This window comes from Heliangelus exortis, chromosome 2, assembly GCF_036169615.1.
Source record: "Heliangelus exortis chromosome 2, bHelExo1.hap1, whole genome shotgun sequence".
In the NCBI taxonomy this organism is placed as follows: Eukaryota; Metazoa; Chordata; class Aves; order Apodiformes; family Trochilidae; genus Heliangelus; species Heliangelus exortis.
In genome coordinates this window covers 99,607,249-99,630,317 of record NC_092423.1, presented here as the reverse complement: position 1 = coordinate 99,630,317, position 23,069 = coordinate 99,607,249, and the positions used below count along the sequence as shown (strand labels likewise).

The 23,069-nt window shown below is 39.6% G+C and overlaps 1 protein-coding gene across 8 annotated transcripts in view; it reads right to left on the bottom strand.

Annotated features, from left to right (window-relative positions):
- Positions 1-1,561: 1,561 nt before the first annotated feature.
- The window catches only part of PPP4R1 (protein phosphatase 4 regulatory subunit 1), a 64,172-nt gene continuing 42,664 nt past the window's right edge, over positions 1,562-23,069 (bottom strand). For all 8 annotated transcript variants that reach the window (XM_071737154.1, XM_071737156.1, XM_071737151.1 and 5 more), the window contains 9 exons: positions 15,708-15,877; positions 11,649-11,744; positions 10,106-10,291; positions 8,449-8,610; positions 7,732-7,832; positions 5,797-5,917; positions 5,572-5,706; positions 4,404-4,545; positions 1,562-2,647 (listed from right to left, as the gene is read on the bottom strand). In XM_071737154.1, the coding sequence (XP_071593255.1) occupies positions 2,484-2,647; positions 4,404-4,545; positions 5,572-5,706; positions 5,797-5,917; positions 7,732-7,832; positions 8,449-8,610; positions 10,106-10,291; positions 11,649-11,744; positions 15,708-15,877 (1,277 nt within the window). In that variant the 3' untranslated portion in view covers positions 1,562-2,483. The remainder of the gene's footprint in view (positions 2,648-4,403; positions 4,546-5,571; positions 5,707-5,796; positions 5,918-7,731; positions 7,833-8,448; positions 8,611-10,105; positions 10,292-11,648; positions 11,745-15,707; positions 15,878-23,069) is intronic.

The following is a 23,069-nucleotide window of genomic DNA, read 5'->3' as shown; positions in this document are numbered from 1 at the left end:
CAGGCTGTAAAGTGTATCCTGTTGGACAGTGCTGAGAATAATGTGAGTCTTTCCATCCCTTTCACTTCATAGGAATCACCAAATAAAGCAGAAAAGAGGCAGACGTATCTGTGACATGTTGGGTGAAGAAAAAAAAAAAAAAAAGAGCAATTTCTCTTTTTCCCTGAAGATGACCTTTGTTACATGCCAGGGAAATTCAGGTACCCTACAAATGAAAACACTCAGCCTTGGTTAGGAAAAAGTCTCAAACCTTCCCTCAAAGTCACAGTTCTGCACCAGTACTGAAGAAATACAGAGCAGTAAGAAATAAAGCAACCAGAAGATGAGTCTCATTTTTCAACTTAAGGTGTCTTACCCTTAAATAATAGAAAATACCTGAGGGGATCAGATATAATGCTTCAATTCACTGGACTTGTGGAGCAGTACCTTAGGAATTAGGTTGGGACGTGTTCATTCTGGAGCCCAAACACTGGGATTTCTGTAAAGTCCCAGTGCTCCTCCAGTGAATGCTGCACTCACAGTCAGACAGTGACCTGCAGCAGCCTCTGGTCTGAACAGAGAGCTGATCCTGTTCACCTCTGAAATCACACACACACCCCAACTACAATTCAGCTGTCGTTACACTGAGGCTAAAAACAAGTCCTCTAGGAATTTCCATATCAGAGAATATAAGGAACAAAAGCCCTGATGAGATAGTGCCTGTATCACCCCAACTTCTCACCTGGACACAGAGTTGCCTTCTCAGATTTTAAACCCATTTTGAAAAGAGAAAGGGCAAGCAAAAGGGAAAAAAATCTTTTTTTAAAAAAACCACCCAAAACCAAAACGAGGCAAGCCAAGAATTTAATTAAAAATAAAAAACTAACCCAAAACCTAAAGCCACAAAGCTTCAAAGCAGACAGAGATGACTATCTTAATCACCCTCCAAGGCATGCTCAGGAGCAGAAAAGCAGACCTTGAAGGAGTAAACTTGCTGATTACTAGAGAAGAAACTGCAGAAGAAACACTTTTTCCAAGAAAACAGGGGAAAAAAAAAAAAAAAAAGACACCTGCCTGAGGCTGAACTGCCAGGGTTATCAAATGCCTGCCTGATAAATGAAAATGTTCTGCTAAAATACATTAAAGATAAGCTGCCATAGCCATTTCTACCCTCTCATGAAAATAAGCTTCACACACTTCTGGTTCAGCAGGCTGGAGGAAAGGTGATTTAAGCAAGTTGCCCCTGGGAGACACAGGAGATACTGTATCAGCCATTTTAAATGAGAGAAAATTAAAGCAGTCAGGCCTGAAGGTAGAAAAAGAGCAGTTTGAGCTCAGTTTCCTGTAAATCTGGACCGAGGTGGATATTCAGACCTGCTTCAGCAGAGATGCTATTTCATGCTGGAGCAACAGGTTCCCAAGTAAAACAGGGGTGCTTCAAAGGGAACCTGGCAAAACCTCAATTACACAGTCAGAATACATCTCAAAATGCAAAATTCCTCACAATCCTTAAGCAAACCCCTTCCACCTGTAACAGCTGTCAAGTATAAAGAACCAAGAAAAAAAAAAAAAAAAAGGCCACTTAAATTTCAAACTTATTCTTTTAATGTCTTAAAAAGGTCACAAGATTGTTTTCAATCTTATTAATAAATTTTATTTGGACAAGTAGAGAACAACTTGTATCACAACAGCTTTAAACAACATGGTTAAAGACTGCAGCACTCCAAGGAGGCTCACAGATATGTACAGTATATGAAGAAAAAAGTTGCACCTCAGAGCTGATCATGATCAAGTTAAAAATACCTGACTTAAAGTACATGTGCTAATAAATTTCCTTTAGGTCATGACCAGCATGAAAATAATTAGGACACAGGTACTCAGCAAAGTTTTCTGCTAATGAGTACAGCAATATGCTGCATTTAAGGATTAAAATCGAATTCTAGTTTAGTGTTAGCACTGAGCCCTTAAGAGAAATCCAGATTTCTACTTCTCCCCATTTACAAACATCAAAGCTCTTCCCACTTAAGGGTGTGCCCAGCTGCATACAAATTAAGTCCTTGAATGATACAAATTTTTAGAGCTAATACTGGAGGTCTTACATCCTGGTATAATTGTGCCTTTCTGGCCATTTCATCTATCAGTTGCTACAGAAAATACGTGCTAAGTTAACTCCTCAGGAGAAACAATGCAGGTCTCTGGAAATCACATCCTTTCTACCATGAAAATGATCTGCCAATTCAAGTTTCATTTGTTCAGGAAGACAGAAGATTTAAGGCTTCGGTGGCAAAAATAATCCTCTGAGCAGTGTTTTTCTGAAGTCAAGCTGACACAGGTATGCTTACTTTTTCTTGACTTAAAATCCCTGGTTTAGATAACATCCACCTATTAAGTCTGGCAAGAAATCTCTCCTTCCAAAGAGGTTGTCTTAAATCAACCATTTTAGAGGCATTTGATGATAGTTTAATTTTTTTTTTTTTTTTAATTATAGCAACATCCAGAACTTTTTAGTAAGTTGATGAAGCAGTGCTCATGGCATCATCTGCAATTTTGGTGCTGGCAGGGTGTATGCTTGCAAAGTATTTGACATCATTGTCATCATCCATTTGAAGGGCCATAATGGTTTGTTCCACAGCTTCTTGATGAGAGTTGGCAGAGTTTAGAAAATATTCTGTAAGGGAAAATGCACAAGATTTATATGAGGAAAAGACAGCAGAGACTTCAATGCAAAGCTCAGCATCCTACCATGAGGTTCAAAACCCCAGGATGCAGTGCACACACGTAGTCAAACTGGAATCTCTAAGCAGGCACATGATACATTTCTGAATGAAACCATGAATTCACCTGAAAACAAGAAGTCATTCCACAGGTTCTCCAACCTCTACTCCTAGTGCTCCACTCTCCTGTAACCCTCTGCTGTTGAGCAGATGATTGCCCTTCAGTATAAAGGAACCCTGGCAAACTCCATGAGCAAAGAGGAAGAAAAAACCTGCAAGAGGCTCAGGAGTCTGCTTGTATTTGTGATGGGGGGGAAGATATCACAAACCCATGGCCATGCCACTCCATCCCACTGGCTGGCTTGGCAATTAATTATCAAGCAATAAAACTCAGATAACAGGAAATAAGAGTGGAAGAAGTTCCAACATCTGTTGGAACTGTTCCAATTGTTTTCATGAGATCCATAACACAAGGTGCATAAAAGCAGCACAACTACAAACAGCTCATAGGAAGGCAACTTAGAGCTGAGGTTTAAAACTTCTGAAATTATTTTTTGTTTAAATCTGCCTTTTATTGCCTACCCACCATCCCTAACGGGCCCCTAGCAGGGACTAACTTTATTGTAAGCTTACACAGTGGAGATGCAGAATGGAGATTCACCATTCCAGCAGGGAACACAAAAATAACCAGGACAACAACAACAAAAAATACCAATACCTACACAGTAAGAGGAAAAGCAGTGGCAGCCTTGGCACAGTTAGGAGGATAAACGAGAGCACATCACTGCACAGATCCATGTTAACTGTCTGCAGATGCTTACCCTGTGTCCCCAGCAAGCACAAAGTAGCTGGCATTAGCCTAATTCTCACTCTGTTGGCATCCTTTGTATTGCCCAGTGCTTTCTTCAAACTTTATATGCTAGAAGCAGCAGTCCTCAAGCCAGTCTGTGGTTTTGAGGAAGCAACTGACCAGGACTTGATGAAATACTCCAAGTGAAGGCACTGCTGGTTTACAAAACAGCAAAGGATTTCTAATGCTTTTTTCCTTTACAGTGATTTGGGATCTGAGCACTGCTGACTCCTCTGGTATCTGCTGTGCATTGGGGATGCTTTCCTAAGCAAAGTCTGCAACTTGAAAGTTGCATGCCTGGTTTCTCTGGAGTCACTTCAGGAAAACTTTCTTCCCACAGCTACCATAGAAAAAAAAAAAAAAAAAAAAACAACCAAAAAACCACACCAAAACAGCCATCTCTTCTCCTCCAGTGAGGAAATGTATGGTGGATTTCTATATCTGCTTTTATCTAACCTTATTACACAGAACATCAGATTTTTTTTAAAAAAAACAAAAGGCACTGCTCAACAATTTGTGAATTGCTCAACAATTCACAGTTCCTAGTTCTTCATTTGTGTTTTCTGTGTCCTGATGACACCTCCATATCCTATCTCATTCAGAGAAAATGGTACCAAAACAACAGGCTGGCATACAAGCAAGAACTCTTATTTCCTGAGCATCACACAACAGTGGCTCTGTCTACTACAACAAAGTCCATGGTTTTATCTCAGCCAAATTCCATCACATTCCACACCAAGATGGTAAAAGCAAGGGCAGCCAACATCTGAAGTTGTTTCTTCTTTCCCAGCTGACTGTACCAAAGTGGAGGGACAAAGAAATACCCAGTCAGCCCACTGCAGCTCTTTCTGAGCACTCACCTTTCTCTAAAAGAGTTTGCTTTAAAGTTTTTGCCAGCAGGACTCGAACATTTGGAACCCTGTCAGATGCCAAGAGTAATAAGTGTGGCAACAGATGCACAGCAAACTGGTCCATGGGCAGGCAGTCATCTTCACTGATAGTCTGGCAAAAAGACAGAAGCAATTTCAATAGTTTTCAGCACAGTGAGGATAAAATCCCAACACATAATCAGAGCTGTCAGATCTTATTACCCTCGTAGCATGAATACAGTAGGTATATCCACAAAGTTTTAAAATAAACTAAAATACTTTCTAGCACGAAGTCATACACAATGAAGCATGTTAGGGTTGAGAATATTCAGGCTCAATTTGAAGCCCACTTTATTTTGCATGAAGCCTGGCAAGTTCTTAATTTTTATTGTGTTATTTCATTGTGGGGTTTTTGTTTTGTTGTTGGGTTTTTTTTAATTCACTGTATAATTTTCAAACAGGAAAGAAAAGTAAAATACATTCCCAAATCTTTCAAAAATTGATTTAATCTTTGTTTTAACTAGGTACTATATTAAGACAAGAATACTCCACCCAAATAAACATATTGTACTCAAACATGTTTCCCTAAATAAGCTCAAAGCTCACATTTCTCCAAATACTTCAAAGAACTGTGCCACTTAGGCAGCAGTCATATTGGCTCCCAGTCATATTGGCACCTCTGCTACAGACTCCAAATTTGACCATTTTTTTGGGACTTCAGCTTGTTGCAACTCTTAAATTAATTTTGCTGAGAATATGTTGGGTTTGACCAAGCTGCACCAGGAGGTACAGGTAACTCCTCACACATGATTTCTAAAAGCTAATCAGGAAAGTGGCAGACTGCTACTGTATATTATAAAAATCTCACATTATGTTGAGTAACAAAGCAGCTTCCTAATTCAGGGACTCTTTTGCCACATGTTTCATACTCAACATCAGATCTGACAACCTGATGTTATTATGCTAAGCTAAAGTTGCATTTGAATTCATCTGTGAAACAACACTGAAGAAAGCAGCCATGAAACCTATTCACTTGGAAACAAGGTTCTTAAATATTTATTACAACAGTGTCTTTAGACAGCTGAAGAGTTTCATCTATTTATCCCCTCTTATCACCACCACCCTTCCAAAAGCAACAAGATGTACAAAAAGACTTTACCTGGCAAATAAAGACAAAAGTTTGCCGACCAGACCATTTGGGGCACCTACAGAACTTTTCAACAAGTTCATTCATAAGGTCTACCACAAAGGTTGATGTTGACGCCATGTACAGCTTTTTTACCATTTCACTAACCTTCAAGAAAAAAGAAAAAAAGTACAAAAATTGCTTCTGACCACCAAACCTCTAAAGTTTGAAATGCTGAATGTACTTAGATTGCTTTACCAGCTTGTAAGAGATCCAACGGACGGAAGACACTTTGTCTGCACAGAGGCTGAAAGCGATGGGGCGCAAGTAGTCATAGATGTCTCTGGCACTGTAGAGATCCAGAAGCAAGATCAGCTGTCTGCAAGAGAGAAGAGCCACCAGAGTACATTAGAATAAGGATAAAGGTAGCTTTAACTGAATATGATCCATTATATGGGCTGCCCAGGGAAGTGGTGGGTTCTCCATCCCTGGAGATATTTAAAAAGAGACTGGATGTGGCACTCAGTGCCATGGTCTGGTAACTGCAGCGGCAGTGGATCAAGGGTTGGACTTGATGATCTCTGAGGTCCCTTCCAACCCAGCCAATTCTGTGATTCTATGACAACACATGCCAAATATGCAATATGACCACAGTAAAGTTACTGAAAAGTAAAATCTTCTGTTTTTCAGTGCCATCGGCTTGACTGTGGATCACCTGCAAATGCCAAGTTGCCATTTACTCACAGTAATGGCAAAATCCTGTGTCAGCTCCAAGAATGAAAAACTAGGGGAGAAGCAGGGGAACCAGGACTGCATTTACAAGGCAGGGATCCTGATACCAGCTACAGCAATCCAGTTGTGAATGACACCACAGTGTTCATGTATATTTGAACATATAATAAAGATATTTTACACATACACCACATGTACAGCTACAGTGCAACTACCCTGACTTAGGCTGAGAAGTATCCTCTGTCACATATTTATCAAATCAATAAACTTTCTCTAGGTCAGAATATATTGGAAAACTGCACTCTGCTTCAATTTGTAACATGTTGATTAAGATCTCATCAGTCTGCAGACACTCCTATGTGTCATGAATGGCAGAAGTGTCAGAAGAAGTGGCCTGACATTTTTGAAGCAGATGACTGAATGTCTCCATACCAGCATTAACTGGTAAGTGATTTGTTGTTACTAAATTAAAACAACACTTAAATGTAGCAAAAACATCAGGACACCATGATCAGTTGTTAAACCATGTCTTCTCAAAATATAACTCAAAAGATACACTGTAATCAGTCATTACTACATGTTCATTTCATCACTCCTGCTAGAGAAGCCCTGGTAGCACAGCCTCTCCTCTAAGTGCTGCAACCTTGATGAACTTGGTGGCCTTCTACTGAACCTGCTCCAGTTCATCAGCATCTTTCCTATTTTGGTAGAGATGGGTTACTCCTGATGAGATCTAATGAGTTCTGACTTTGGGGGGGCTGATCTGTTCCCTGAATACAGGACTGTGCTCCTGGTGACATGGCCCAGGACTCTGCTGCCAGGGACACACTGCTGGCTCAGGTTTAGCTCACTGTTCTCCACAACAGTCTGAGCCTTTCCAGCAGAGCTCAGTCTGTCCCACTGTCAGAGGCTATTCCTTCCCGCTTGGCATCTCTCCCTTGCTGAATTTCATAAGCCACTTCCTCTGCAGCTTTCCTGAGCAACTTGTGCCCTCAGAGCTGCTTCTTACAGAAGCACACCGAGCAGTTCCATAAAAAAGCCAAAGTCTGCTCAGATGAAGTCCAAGGTCACTACTCTAGTACTCACTTTCTTTACTCCCCTCAAGGTCTTATCTCCTCTCTTTCATGAAGTTCAGCCTACTCATCAAATGCAGCAATCTCAAATCAGGTTGCTAGAACACTTCTATCAACTTCAAAAGGAACCAGATGTAGTCTTCTCTTTTGGAAGCATCTTTTTTTTATGGAAGAGTAATGTTTTCAACATACAGTGATGGAAAAAGGCATTCAAGTTCCAACTATTATAAGTGATATATAGCTACTGGGGATTTTTAAGCAAGGGGGACAAGTGGAAGAGGATAAGAACTATTCACTACTAAATTAATTTTAAAATGACACTGTAAAATAAAACACAATTTTAACATTTTAGTTATCCATAACAACAAACATCCAGCAAACAACATACTCAGCCAGCTCAGCACGGAAACGCCAGTTCCTGCTGTTATCAGTCACAAGGAATTCCTGAAGCTGATAAAGATACTCTCGTCTTTTGTCAAGATGTAGAAGCTGCAACAGTAAATATAAACAAATAAAAACTTGCATGTGGGAAACAATCAGCAGATAGAAGAAGAGCTTTAAAATATAGTGAAACACTTGCTTTTATTTAAAAAAAAAACCCAAACTTTACCAGTAGGATAGTTTTCTTAAGCTAAATCTTATGCTTAAGTCTGCAAAATCTCAAAGGGCACTACTGAAAGCAAGATCTGATCTAGAGTCTTATTTCTTTTACTCTAAGAAATAAGAGACCTAAGCAGTAAAGATGGCACTGATTTTAAAGGTTTTATAATTTGTATCTTTCAGCTCCAAAAAATAAAGGCAGTTACAGAAAAAGTCCTAAATAAATTTGAGAAGCAAGCTTCATAGAGAGGTTAGTGCCCTCAAATAAAAAAATACAAAACTTGATACTATCCACTGGCACATATTAAATAATCATGCACAAACCAGGCTACTCAGGGAGAAGAATGTATCAGGGAGACAGAACCCCTGCAAAAACACTCATATTCAACAGACTGTAGGGATTTCTAGAAAGAGTTACACCAGTGTTATGTTAACAAACCAGTGTGTACAAAGAATCGAATCAAAATACACAAATCCACCTGACCAGGGCTGAACACAGACCTACCTTCAGAAAGTCATGCAAGTGTTTAAGCACACCTATCCTGACTTCATCTAGGTCTTTTAAAAAGCCATTGAAGACAGGAACTAAATCCCCAGCTGTAAGCTGGTCTCCAAGGATGACAGCAAGTTCATGTATAGAAAATGCTAGTGTCCGGCGAACTTTCCACTGTCAAATAAGCATAGAAATAAATTAATTGCAATGATGTATCATCTCAAGTGCTCTATTTTAACTTGAGGGTCAGTATCCAAGCTGAACTGCTACAGTATTTAAAAATACATTCAACACTGCCTCATGTAGCAATTGAAAATTAAATTGGAAATTTAGGAGAAAAAGAAAAAAATACGAGAGAGAACAAATGACGAGGTTACTTTTTCTTCTCCTTAATATCAAGAAACTAGGCAAATAAAAGCAGTGAAAATATTTTGTTTGTTTTGAGAAAGAAAACAGTATTCATTCACAGCACTGACATTAGTGCTCTTCCACATGTTATTCTTTCCTTTGAATTCTTTTGGGTAAATTAGTTCCATGCTACTATTGTTTCATTTGTTTTATTTACAAAACAGAACAAGATCTATATCCCACAATATTTCAGCTGTTTCCATAACAGGTAAAGTTTCACCCGTGCTGAATGCCCAGCAGTCCAAGGACCAGTAGAGCTTTTAATTCACCCTCAACTGAGAGGGAACTGTTTTAATGGAGTAACTATTTCAAATAAGCCTTCTAAAATAAAATAGCATCTATTCTTTAGCCAGTACTTTCCAATTAGCATGCTTACTGTTCTTTTACTCGTTTGGTTATTCAATCTTAATTCAGATTAGACTGGCAATAAACCCTGGACAGTTCTGAATACAAGGTAGTTTCTTTTTACTTATGTTTTAAATTTATTAGCTGGTTGTTTTCAAGAGCTGCAAGAGAATTAGGAAAATATGAGCAATAGCCATGTATAAAATTACTCACTGCATTATCACTGTGAACTGCTGCTCTGACATGGCAAGCAGCAAGTTCAAGAGAGGCAAAGCAATCCGAGAATACTTTAAAAAAAATAAAAAGAGAACATCTCCAAAAAAGGAAATAAGAGAGGACTGTGAAACAACTGTAAACCAACAGTAAAATGTATAAAACCACCTCCTTAACACCTGACAAGGAAAATGCTGCTATTTCCAGTGTTTGTTTTTAAAATGGCAACACTGCATAGTGATAGTGATGTTATTCCCTTATGACTAACTGGATGCAGCACCAAAAGGCCTGGTGTGAGACTGACTCACAGAGCTCCAGACATTGCCTGCAGGGGCACATGTCTGCTCATGCACAGCACCCCAGCCCAAATTCCCATACCTATGAGAATCCCCAGCACTGCCAGAAGATCTCAAGCAAGCAGAGGAAATCAGAGGCCCTTCCTCACCTTCCCACTGGAGATCTACTTCCCATTCTGATTGCCCCATTTCCTTACTATCTGAGCACTACACACACCCAGCTTCCTTTGAGACAACATCACAGTTACAGTCATTGTATGAGTAACTAATACCAGCAACCTAAAGCTCTGCCTAAGAAGCAGAGCACCCCCACACCCAGGAAGCAAGAGAAATCATCCCAAAAGTTGAGATTAGCCCTTCTCACGTGGTACAGGATCAGATTCCCTGTCAGAGCTCCTTGAGCTTACCTGCATGTCTGATGCCAGCGTCTCATAGGTATCTTTCAAACAGTGCCAGTTCTGCCTGCCTAATGTAAGTGCCACACCTGGGAGGCTGTAAGCACAGTGTTTAGCAATCTCAGTATCAACTGTTTGTGCACGGGATGGATCAGTCATTGATAAATATTGATCCAGCAAGGCTTGAGGTACAACATCCTACAGAAAGAAAAGGGTAGAGTGTTTATACAGTTTTCAATAAATCCTCCAAGTTTTACTAAAATGCCAGAGCACGCGTCAGAAGAACATTTCCCCTCCCCCCCACAGCTACAGAATATTATTTAATTACAATCTCTTGATATGAATGCAAATGTTTTGTGTTTTAGTTCCACCAAAAAGTTCCAAAGAAACAATATCACTGGAGGCTATTTGAAAAGCTAGAGACCAATGTTACAGATGAGCAGGTGGATCATTAGGCAGACTGGGAACTTCAGAGACTACATTCAGCTCTTCTACAAACATTCAGGCTTGAAGGTCATGCAAATTAGCCCTCTAAATTCATTCATAAAAAGAGGTAGAATAACAAGTGATGAGATTTGCTCAAAAATAATTTTCCAGTTCCTCTCAAAATCTTGGGGAGGTGGGGAAAACAAAATTAAAATACCTTGAGAAGGTTAGGAAGGGGAGCAGGTAGATGACTGTGTTTTCAATAGTGTTTCCAAACTCTCTAGTCATCAGGAAGGAAAAGGCTTCTCCAGAGACCAAAAGATCTCTGATAAAGACCACTCCTTCACTCCACTGAAAAATTAAAGTACCTAAACTAAAATTTTGTGAAAACCATGTTGCACTGGCTTCAATGCTATCTTTGCTTCAGCTGTTGTCAGTTTAATCACTGACTACCCAGAGGGGATGCACAGGAGGTGCAACAGAGCTGCTGAATGCTTTAGCTCACAGCAAGAAAATCTGATGTTCCCACTCAAGGAACCAAGCTGGGGCAGGGTGGCACACTTAATACTGAACTACGTAACAACCAATGGAGACAGTCTGAGTTAATGAAATACTTTCACAAATTTTCTGCAAAAAGCTGTCATGAGGTGGGTGCAGTTCCACTCAAAACATTGGAATTCCAGACATTGGAATGGGCTGCCCAGGGAGGTGGTGGATTCTCCATCCCTGAAGGTTTTTAAGAAGAGACTGATGTGGCACTCAGTGCCATGGTCTGGTAACCACAGTGGTAGTGGATAAAGGGTTGGACTTGATGATCTCAGAGGTCCTTTCCAACCTGGCTGATTCTATGAAAACATTTAACAAAAAATCTTACTTTGTCAATAACCTGATTTCCATTGCAGGACAGTTGCCATAGAAAATAAGACCAAACAAAATCAAGCCTGGAGGTCTATGGGAACTGTTATGTCAAAAAATGCTGTCATCTTAGATATATATATATATATATCTGATGGAAACTACACTACATCAGAAATGACTGAATGAAATGCATAAAAGAAATCCCCATATACATTAAAAAAATTCCACTTATCTGATACATGTATGAAAACCAGAAGTCATTATCATTTACCTGTACTTTGGATTTTCTTTCTTCTTCAGGGCTGAAACTACTGTTTGTGCTCAAATCTGAATCATTATGAATGTAGTGAAGTGTAGAATCCATACTCTATGAAAAAAAAAGTCACATGAAATACATTCAAGGATTGAACACAAAACAAACAGCAACATCAAGAAGTGCTGTCCTCACCTCAGGGTCTTTTTTTTTTTTCCTCTTAGATTAAAGGAATAGATGTTTTAATATCAAATACAATTTCGCTACATCCAGAAATCAAAAGCTCTATAAAATAAATGCTTTGAGTCTCAAACACAGGGTCCTCTGTTTATGCTCCATTTTGTTTTTTAAGAATGAAAATCAGAGAACTGAAAATCTTTGAGACTGTATTATTAAGGAAAATGTAACTAACAGATGGGTCACGTTGTTGGACTTGTTGCTTCGGATTTGTGCTGGAAAAAGGTCAAAACAAAGCCATCCTCACACTCAAAAGCACAAACTGATGAGACTTAGGTTGTTGCTTCTTCCCTAGAGATGATAATTCTGTAATCTTCTCAACAGATGAGCTTCACCTTCTAACATGGAGTCCTAAGGGACCACAGATGCTGACACTGGCATCACTCTTCTCAGCAGTTCTATTAAAATAATTATTACAAATCATTCAAGCATCCTGGCTACATAACTGAGCCTTAAGCATAAGGACTGAGACTGTTTCAGAACTCTACTGAGCAGCAGAGGCTTGGTATGCTCATATAAACTGTGCTGCTGTGGGGATGCACTGTGACTTTCGATACCAGCAAAGTTCCCCAAACACAATGGACTTTGCACAATCAGCCATGAATTTCAAGACACCTGTGATGAGTATTTGAAAAGCAGATCAGGACAGAGGTATTTTTACTAGATATGAGGTGCTGCAGGGTAAGCTCCTAGGGTTAACACAAGCACTGAGAACACACCTACTCTATCAGCTGTTCAGATCAGGTTGACAATACAAATTTTCAAACAAACTATGAACTTCTTCAAAAAAGCCTCCAGGATACCATCTGTCTTCCTTGGTTTGACTTCAGACAGTTGCTTTTATCCTCTCCCATGACTTGCTTTCATTTAAGCATTGAGCTGTATGTTTAGTTGCTGAGGTATAATTACAGGTGCTAAAGAGCAGGAAGAGGCACTTGTGCCTCATTGGCACAGCAGCCCAAGTCCCCAGCCAGGCTCATCAAGCAGCAGCATGGAGGTGTTAAACAGCCAAGGAAAGAACTGATGCACAATGTGCCTCCATAACTAAATATATTCAGTAGTATACAACTCCCAACCATAAAGCTTCCAGAGGCTCTGAAAACCATCTCTGCAGGATTTTAGTTTGCCAGCCAATTCTTCAGTCCTTTTTTAGTGTTGTTGGGTTTTTTCCCTCCATAAAAAGAGGTAAGTTTCAGCATTGCCACAAAGTCACTGGCTTTGACCTCTATCAAATCAGGAAATTATGGGGCAGCCAGCACAAGCTAGACACAGCACTTTCCATGAGTTGCCCAGGCACACGGGATCAAAGCATAGTCATTCTCCTACATTAAAAATGAAAAGTCTCCATCTCACAGTCTCTGCTACCTCAGCTCTAAAAGGCTAAGTATATATATAAAAAGAAAGACAAAAATAATACTTTATTGACTGAACTAAGCTGAACAACTAAATATATGAAAGGTTTCACAGATGGGAACATTTTTACCCACCCATTTTTCAAGTCATATATGCATGCCATAATGGAAGAGCTTCAGTACAGAAGAACCACAGCATCAGCCAATATTTAAGTCAGTGCAGTATTTCTATTCCTGCAGATGAAGTTCCATCTGTACTTTTTCCATGTAACAAGCACACACTGAAGCAAGCATTGCAGAGGGCCAAGACATAAAAATTCAGCAGGATTTAGCCAGAAAACTTCTTGTGTACCGAACTGGTGGACCATCATTTCTGAGGTGCAAAAACTTTGTCATGGCCTTACAATCTCTTTAGAGAGGTTTCTTTAGCTACAGTGTAACAAGAGCTCTGTGCCTCTCCTCCACAGACCTCTGCTCTGTGCCACGGTGTCCTGGTTTGAGAGGACCTTGCACACAAAGCCCACAGTGCAAGTGGTGCTGGCATTTTCTGACAGGGCAGCTCGCCCAAACACGGAGAGTCAGTCTCAAGGGTCCAGCCCCCTCTTGGCATTCACCCTCTTCTTAAAGAGAGGTACTTGTGTCAGGAAGGGATAAGAAAACTCTTTTCCTTCTCCCTCTACCTCCCCTCAAAAAGGACTCCCATACCAAGCTTCATCTATAGCCTGAAATTTTATCTTTTCACTTTATTAAAACATTTATTTTCACTTGAATAGAAAATATCTCTTTAACATGTAAAATGAACTCCTTCAGGTGCTGAAGCAGCTGCAGAAGGACAAGTGAAGTGTGATTTTGCTTTGTGTACGTGTGCAGAACTGTGAAGACTGCTTTCAGATACAAAATGCTATAGCCTGATTTTTCTGAAGTGTCCAGTACCCTACTGATACCTTGCTATGCTGAAACTTAAAAAAAAAACAACCCAGAACAAACCAGAAAAAAATCTACCACACCCCCCCCAAAAAAAAACCCCACAAAAAACTAAAAACAACCCAAAACAAACCAAAAAAACCCCAAAAAACCACAAGAAAAACATCACTAAGAGCTCTTTTCACTTCTAGGGGCAACAGTCCATTTGCTCAGCAGATCACAGGTGATTCCCAAATTCTAGGTCACCTTTATAATATCCTTTAACTTGTAAAATGAGGACTTGATTCAGTGCCAGTAACAAACACAGAACTGCCAGATTTAAAAGCATCCTTTTAAAGAGTAAAAATGAAACATGCAAAACCAACATATACCAGCAACATAATAGGTTCTTAAACTTTCTGCCAGCATTGTACTCTAAAGAAATAAAATGCAGAACAGATCCCTCTGACCAGACACCACCCTCATCACCCCCAAAAATTAGAAGGGCAGAGGATACATTTACAGGAATTTTGCAGGTTAGTATTAGAGAAAAGCAACATATATAGCTTGACATTAGGAACTGGGGGCAGGTTGTTTTTCTGAAACCAACCAACCACATTTTTAGTGTTCCATTATGATTGTGTACACACAGCAGTATCCAAGGAAATGTCACATTCCTCCACTCCCCAAATGTTTTCAGGCTACATGATAGTCCTACATCTTAGGTGAAAAGTTAAATGTCAACTAGAAACAGTGCTCTAATTAAAGAAGGCTGAATATGTTTGCACTGGACTGATGTCAACTCCTAGACTTTTCAGACATTCATCAAAATTTCATGTGAAAATACCATGTAAGCACTATGATTCGAACAAATCACTTGCTGTGGTTTTATGAAGCATTTTTTCCTACATAGCTATAGCTTTTAATACCACCAGACCTTGTGGCACTACATAGTGGGTCTAGCCTAATACACAGTGCAGAACAGATAATAGTACCAAATACTACAGACTTCAGAGGGGCACGGGGCAGTAGTGGGGTGCTGAAGAAGTAAGTGAAAAAACCTTTAACACTGGACTGACTGGTAGAACCCACTTTGTCTCTCAGCAAGTCCATACAACATCCTAGACTGAAGGTCCTGAACTTTTGTTTATGCAGGCCAGTAAACTACTGTAAAGCATTTTGTCATGGAGCACAAGGAACAAAACATCTCTTTCTCCAGACTGAGGGAGGGGGGGACAGGGGCACAGGAGAAGAGGATTCACTTGTTAGTGAAGGCAGTTTCACAGTAATAAACTGCAGTAGCATTAAAACATCCTAAAATGTGACAGACACAACAGATTTTAACAGAAACAATTTCAAGAATTTACACGGACAAGAAGAGAATTGGCAAAAACAAAGGCACCCAACAGGACTCTTTATTTATGTAGCTAACTCTTCAATCCCAGCCAACAAAACCAAATGCCACACTACCCAAAAGTAGGGAGCACTTGGCTGAAATTATTACACAAATGCAAAATACAGCTCTATTTATGGAGCCCTGGAAATCCTAATAGGGAAAAAATAGAGTCAAAATCTCACTTCTTACCTCACCAGTGTCACCAATTAAAGGCACAATATCACTCAGTATAGGTTTAAAACTCTGTTGGTCATTGATGGTTATTTCAGTCTCGGAGTCTGTTGCCTTGCTGGCCATTGTCTCTTCTTGAGGGTCCAAACTGGATGCTCTCAGTGCAGCAGACAACACCTCCACTTGTGCTGCAGCACATGAAAAAGAAATGCATGAGACTGAACTGCAATACACCTTTAGAGCAAGTCCACAAACCAGCTTTTAGACAGTGACTAATTGAAGGATGGTGGAAAAACTATGGGGAAGGTACAAATTTAAAATTATTGTTAGTAAATCCCAAACTGGGGGTAATTTGCATAAAAGGCAAGGCAGCTCAACACACCATTCTTTCCCTAGCATGTTCAACCACTCTATATTCTAGTTCAGTTTTGTATTTAAAGCAAAAAACACCCAGGAGGAGTAAGACACTGCTGTTATTCAGTTCTTTAAGAATTTCGGTAGATATTAATGGTGCAAGTTATATTTGGGACAGAAGAGCACATAAATACTAACTTACTGACTGGGCCTTTTGTGGTAGATGGGGATAAGAGAGAGAAGGGAAAAGTACTTCAAACAGAAGTTGAGAGTAGGTTTATTCATAGAAAAAGGATTTTGGTTCCAAGAGGCTGTCTCTCTCAGTATACAGTCAATAAATTCTTATGTTTTTATAGCAACTCTGATGCAGAGTTTTTTATAGAGAGATGCTCGACCCCCGTACATCTTTTCTGGACAGGACCTTAGCTTTCTTGCACCCTCCAAACAAATACTGAAGGTTGCACTGTTTGATGTCCTCTTATTAATCAGAAGAAAGGACTAGCAGTTCACACTCTGCCATCCATTCTTGAAAAAGATCCAGCAGTTCTAAGACTGCTCTGCTTTCCATCTCTCTGCTTACAGCTAATTTAAAAGAGCTTTGTTGAGCAATGTTCCTTGCATATAGTCTGACCTAAGCAGATCATGTATCAGTGGCAGTCTTAGCTGCAAGTGACACCAAATTCAGTGCAGACTGATCTACTTTGCCTTTCTCCTCTGTTTTCCAAGAAGGTAACGAATAATCTCCTGATCCATCAAATTAAAGAAGCTCAATTCCTCGGATACTTTGGCTTTTCCACGGTTTCTTAAACTCTCATTGCGAAATTAAATGTCAAATCATATCCTTGTTTTTAATCCCATGGGGCTGTTTAATCCCAAACTACAGAATCTGAATTTCTTCCTCTGGCTTTTTGACAGGGTTAACAAGAATTACACAAAAAACCCAGGACTCATTTGTACATAGAAGAAAGAGATATCCAACACATTGTTGGATAAAAATCATACCTCAGCACAATCTTAGCTAGAAAAAATTGGAAAACAAGCTTCTAGGTGGAGTCTGATGAGCAGGAGTAAAGATAATTCTGTACAATATGCAATGCTAGCTCCAGAACTGTACCAGATTTCTGACAAAATAACCAAAAGGTGCTCTTGCTGTATATACTATTACTCATCCCAACAGGAAAATATACAGCAAGTTAGAAACTTAAAAGAAAACCAGCATCATACTAATACTTCCACTATAAACCACACAATGTTAGAAAATACAGTTTCTATATATAAAATATATATATTAGATACATAACACAAAATTAATTTTACAATTTGCAATATTAACAAAAGCTTGCTATGACTCATCAATTGTTACCTCATTAACAATTAAAAAAAACCCTCAGTATTTTAAGGTCCATGAGAATAAACAAGATCAAGGTTAGTAAATTCCTCTAACACTTAAATTAAATTAATCAACCCAAAAGGTATGCAAAATAGGTGCTCATTTCAGAGCATCTGCTAGGGCAAGAAAGGCGTGCCTGATTTCCAGTTTATTCTCATTTAGAGAAATCAAACAAGAAAGTAAAAAGTAATTATATCCTGCTATACATCGAGGAGACATCTTCATGAAGACTTCTTTCATGAAGGGCAACTCGTACACTCCTCTTATTTTCACTTAAAAGTCAAGAAAGCCTACCCTGACTAGGTAACACATACTGCTTCAACACCCAATATGTGTTTACTGAAACATCCACACTGAGCTCCAAAGATTACTCCTAGTAACAAGAGTGAAGGTATCTACAATAGTAATTAGGAATTTTCCAAGACATAATATCCCCCCTGCATGCCCGGATCACCCTTGCTTCGGGAATTAAAGGAATGGAGATCACATGTATCCTGGTTTCCTCTGCCTGCCCCAGAGGAGATATGGCACCAATGGATATCTCAGCTTCTTGCCAATTCTACAATCCCAAGGCCTGTGAATGAAGGATGGGACAGGCAAACTCCCAAGGATTTTATGGACAGGCAAGTGCCTTCTTTCTTCTTTGAGTGCTTCTCCATAGGTCCTGCCACCAAGGCTGTCATTCACTGGAAGGTGAATGATCTGAAGCCTGTAAACATCTTAAAGTCCCAGTCTAAGTGGATGTGCAAATAAGTATGTGCACAGCTCTAGGTGGAAGATACTGATAGCTGAGACAGCATTCTCAAGAGTTGTCTTCACCACCCAGGAGCTCAGGTGCCAGGGCACATCCCTCCCTAATTCCATCATACACAGACTCAGTCCAAGATGTGTGCTGACATCCTCTTGACTGAGATGGCTGCTGCTCCTCCCCAACTCCTCGCTTTTCTACACCATAAAGACAGGAAATGTTTTCCAGAAAAACATTAGAAGTACAAGTAAAGGATAAAGTTCACCCCCTCACACTTGACACAGAGAAATGTCTTGGTGCTCATGGGAAGCAAGGTTTTGGAAGGAAGGCTAGAAGGGACTCCACTGGCTAACTAACTTGTACAATTAGCTTCAGAAAAATTGGAGTGTAAAAGCCAGTTTCATGCATAACAACTTAGTAAAAACAAAAAATAAAATCAATGTTCACAGGATCTTATTCTTTGGCTTTTGCTTCTCATTTCAGGTGAGAAGTGCTTTTCAGCAAGGAATTACTCTTGGTTACTGTACCTGTGCCCTGCATTAACTGGCACAACCTTTAGGTTCAAAACCACATTTTACCCAGCCTTATTAAATTTCCTGGTCTTTAGGAGTTTGTCCTTCCAAAATGCTTCATTGTTGTTTTCTGCTTCTCCTGATGTTTCGCTAGAAGACATCAGTATTTCTAAGTGGCACTTTCCCTTCCTTTTTTCTGAAGGATCTGCTTTCCTTACCCTCACTTCTTACTCAGAAGCAAAATTTACAAGCTGTATTAATTGGTACAGTGATGCAAGCAATTAAAACTTAATTACAAGTGTCTTCTCCACTTCCTCCTCACCTACTCTTCCATGAACAATATATTTTGGTCTTTTACTGTGGCAGCACTACCAGCCTAGATTATAAACATTGTTTCTATAATGGAACAGGATCAAGTGACCCCACATTTGGGATGGTTTATCCCTATTAGGTCTCCATTTCACAAAGCCTGTAACTACCATAAGACACATTCAGGCCCAGTAACCTGCAAATCAGGCTCTCTCTCCTTCTCAAATATTATTAAAAGCTGACATGACATGATTTAGCACTTTCTAGGCAGAATTTAAGGAAATAAATAAAGCTGAACAAAGTGCCCCTGGGAAGAAAAAGAAAAACATCTGTGGAAAGAAAAGCAACCTCTGAAGTGAGTGAAGATGGCAGCAGCCTCAGGGAGCTGGAAAAAAGTGACCTGAATAAAGGTCATGGTAATAAAGCATATTTCAGAGGAGTGCACAGGTTTCCATCTCTCAGTCAGAGATCCTCAGGATGTGTGGCCAGTGGATTGGAAAGTTCTATTAACAGGAGATTACAAACAACTGGTTAACTTTGAATATCTTGTGTAGCTCTGCTAGCCTGTAAAGCTTGTCAGTGAGAAGCTAGCTTGTCTTTATCTCAGTTGCTGATGGCTCAGCTACCTATTACTCAGATTTATCACTTCAGCAACAATCTAGTTCTGGCAAGAATGCCTCAAGGTAAAGTTTTGGGAGTGAAATTCAGTTAAAGTAGTTCACACCTTTCTGAGAATGAGATTACAGAAAAATATGTTCTATGGTCATTGCTGGTCGCTGTTAAAAATTGTATTTGCTAGAGATCTTATCAGCCTCCATGCCTTGAAGCAAGGATTTGAAATTTGAAATGGAAGTTGCTCTGATGATAGGGAGGGTGCACTAGAGAAACACAGAAAACAGTCAAGTTACAAATCTAACTCCTCCAAAACAAACAAAACCACCATCACCAAAAGTTACTTCTGTGTATGTGGACAGAAACCTGTTAGTGCTTTGCAGACAAGACATGGGGAAGATTGGGGTATGCACTAAACATACTGTACTCTGCATTGCACTGCCTTTCCCTTCAATTTGCTGTGGTGTGCTGAAGTACTTCTTAGATAAAAGCTGTGTTCTAATGAAGCTCTACGTGTTCTAATGTGCTATAATGAAGCCAGGTGAAGGAAGAAGCACCTCACACAATATAGAAGGGTAAGGTGAGACATGTGAAGTAGAGGCCAGTAAAAGTAAAAAAGTAAAGTTCTCCTCCAGAAAGGAGGAGAAATGAAAATAAAGCAAATACAAGACAAAATCTACATGGAGGGAGAGGATATGGGTACAAGGGTATAGCAGTTGCTATGGATGCATACAAAGTGAAAACGCAGGGTAAAAAAATCCACCCACAAACAAGTAAAAAAAAAAAAAAAAAAAAGCCAAAAGACAAACAGAACAACTTCTGACTCAGAAAGAATCATTTCCAGTTGAACTCCAATACTAAATCTCCACACCTGCCCCAGCTGTCAGGGACTGGCTCTGAAACTAACTAGCAAAAAAGAAATCATGAGCCTTCACTGATTATACCATGAAGGGTACCACCTTACCACCATCACCAGGTATTCTGCAGAGACAAATAACAAAAATTCAGTGTGATCTTAAGAGCTTTCAAAGACACTGTGCCAACGATCCTAGCCAACACGGTCTTAATTTTCTTCTAAGTTTAGAAAATATTCTCCAAAACAAAACACATCTAAAGAAAGATGATAAAGTCTCAGAGTCAAGCACTGAGAGACTAGGTACAGCCAGAGTTAAGGCTGTCTGAACAACTTAACCTTATTGACATATGCATAACATCATACTAGAACCTCACTGTGAAGCTACAATTTTGCTAACTCATCCCCACTTCATCTTGTGATGTCTCTAGGATGCTTGCCCCATTTGCTACAGAAATCAAAGGATGTGTACATATGGGAGCTCTCCAGTATGGCAGGCCTCTGCTTACCCACCACAGAGAGCACAGCATCTTCCACCCCCATCCCTTGGCTGGGAATACAGCAATAAAAACAGGAGCACAGCATGGAAGCAGGAATCCAGGACTGGGCTGACAGCAAACCAATGAAGAAAATAAGTGCAAGAAAAAGGGCACAGGGATTTAAAAAGAAAGAGGAAGAAAGAAAGAGAGAAAAAAAAAAATTCCTAGTTTGTTCAGTTTTTGCTGCCAAGAATCAGCCCACTCACAGTACTAGATTCATCAAAACATCATGGCTAGCTAGTCTTGCAAGGCAGGGGGAAAGACAGCAAGCACTGCTTGGCTTTAAGGCTGTTTTGACACTTCTATGCTGGAGACAAGATTATCTCTGAAATGAAGAAGTTTCTCTGAAAATAACAAATTAAGACAGCCTTTGGGCTGAATATTTATACCATCATTTAGCAACAATAGGTTTAGATGGTAAAGATGGAAGCATTATTCTTGGTATTACCATGAGAAAAGAGGCACTGGGGTCTCTGATCTTCTGAATCAGCCCCAAAGGGAGTCTACATCCCTCTTGTCACAATTTATGGAGTGTAAGGTCCAAAGCATAGGCATTAACTCAGCTATACAAAGACTTGGTACTACTCAAGAGTCTGGATACCTACCACTTCTATGCACACTTTAGTGTTTGAGACAAGCATGCAAAATGAATACTATTAGACCACTTTTGGTCTCAATTTCCTTATCTTTCAGTGCACTTTGAGCAAAACTAAAACAGCAACATTACCAAACCAACAAGTATGTTGTTAAATTCCAGCTTCTGGAGTATTTAGACTTACTAACAAGAGTAAGGGTAAGAGGAAAAAGGAGTACAAGGTTTAGAAGGTGTGCTTCACAGGGCTTCACTACACAGCCTTGACCATGTCACAGGCACTGAACGGAATACAAAAGTGACTGAATAATTAATACCACCCACCTCACCCCCAAATTAGTGACTAAATGACACTGGTAACCCTGGTTCAAATTTTTCCTAGCTTGTAGGCACTGGGAACCCATGGTGTTGACAACCTAGTAAGTTTTACTCTACTGAAGTGTACCAGTGCTAGTCAACAAGTACACAGAAAACCTCTGGACACCCAGTCACAAGAGCTACAAAAAAGCCCCTGCTCTGAAACAAGACATGAACACACAGCAGAAACAACCCTGTAACACAGGACAATTCTGGATGCATAAATATTTGCCTACATAAGTCCTCATTAAAAGTGTTTAAGATGTTCTGTAACTGAACAGAGCAAGGTTTTATGAAACAAACAGCAGTGCAAGTTTTAACAGTGGGCTTCAGAGATGGGTTATAAGAAGACAGTTCATTAGCAAGGCTGAGATTTTACTCATATCCCTTTCCAAAGCATTCTCAAAGCAGCAAATTAAATAGAAGCAGCCCAAAATATAGTTATTAGCATGTAAGCCCACTAACAATAACAACAAAAAAAGTTGAAAGCACTCCCAACTTGCCCATCTTTTTACTTCCTACTTTTTCTGGTCTAAAGGTCAACTTTCCCCCGAGGGATTCTTCAGCCCCAGAATAGCACAGCTTCTTCTTCAGTGGTACTTTTGGATTTCTTGACTAATGTTCAAGATTGATGTGCCTTAGAATATATTCAGCATATGAATACCAAAAGAAATATGTCTCCAGTTGGTATGCATGAAATAGCCAAGTCTTTTCAGCCCTAAGGGTCATGAGGTGCTTATTCTCCAAACAGTCATACTTATGAAACTGTTCTCCACCCTTCAAGAGCTTTAAAAATGAAGGATGTGCATTCACTTCAAGAATTCAGTTTGGATCAATCCTCAGTTTGACACAAGCAACTTCACACACTTCAGAAGACAATGTGAAACTGCAATAACAAAGACCTTCCGAAAAATGGAGAAGACTAAATGATTAAAAGTAAAACAGATATTTATAAAACAAAAACTACAAAACCACTTATCACACATCAGTATTTAAAAAAAAAGTAATCTTAATCTGCATTCTTACTTTGCATGTGTGCTATGTATAAATTAAATTCCTGGCCAACTGCTTATGCCATTGAGCCATCTATTTGATTATACTGTCAAAACAGGCA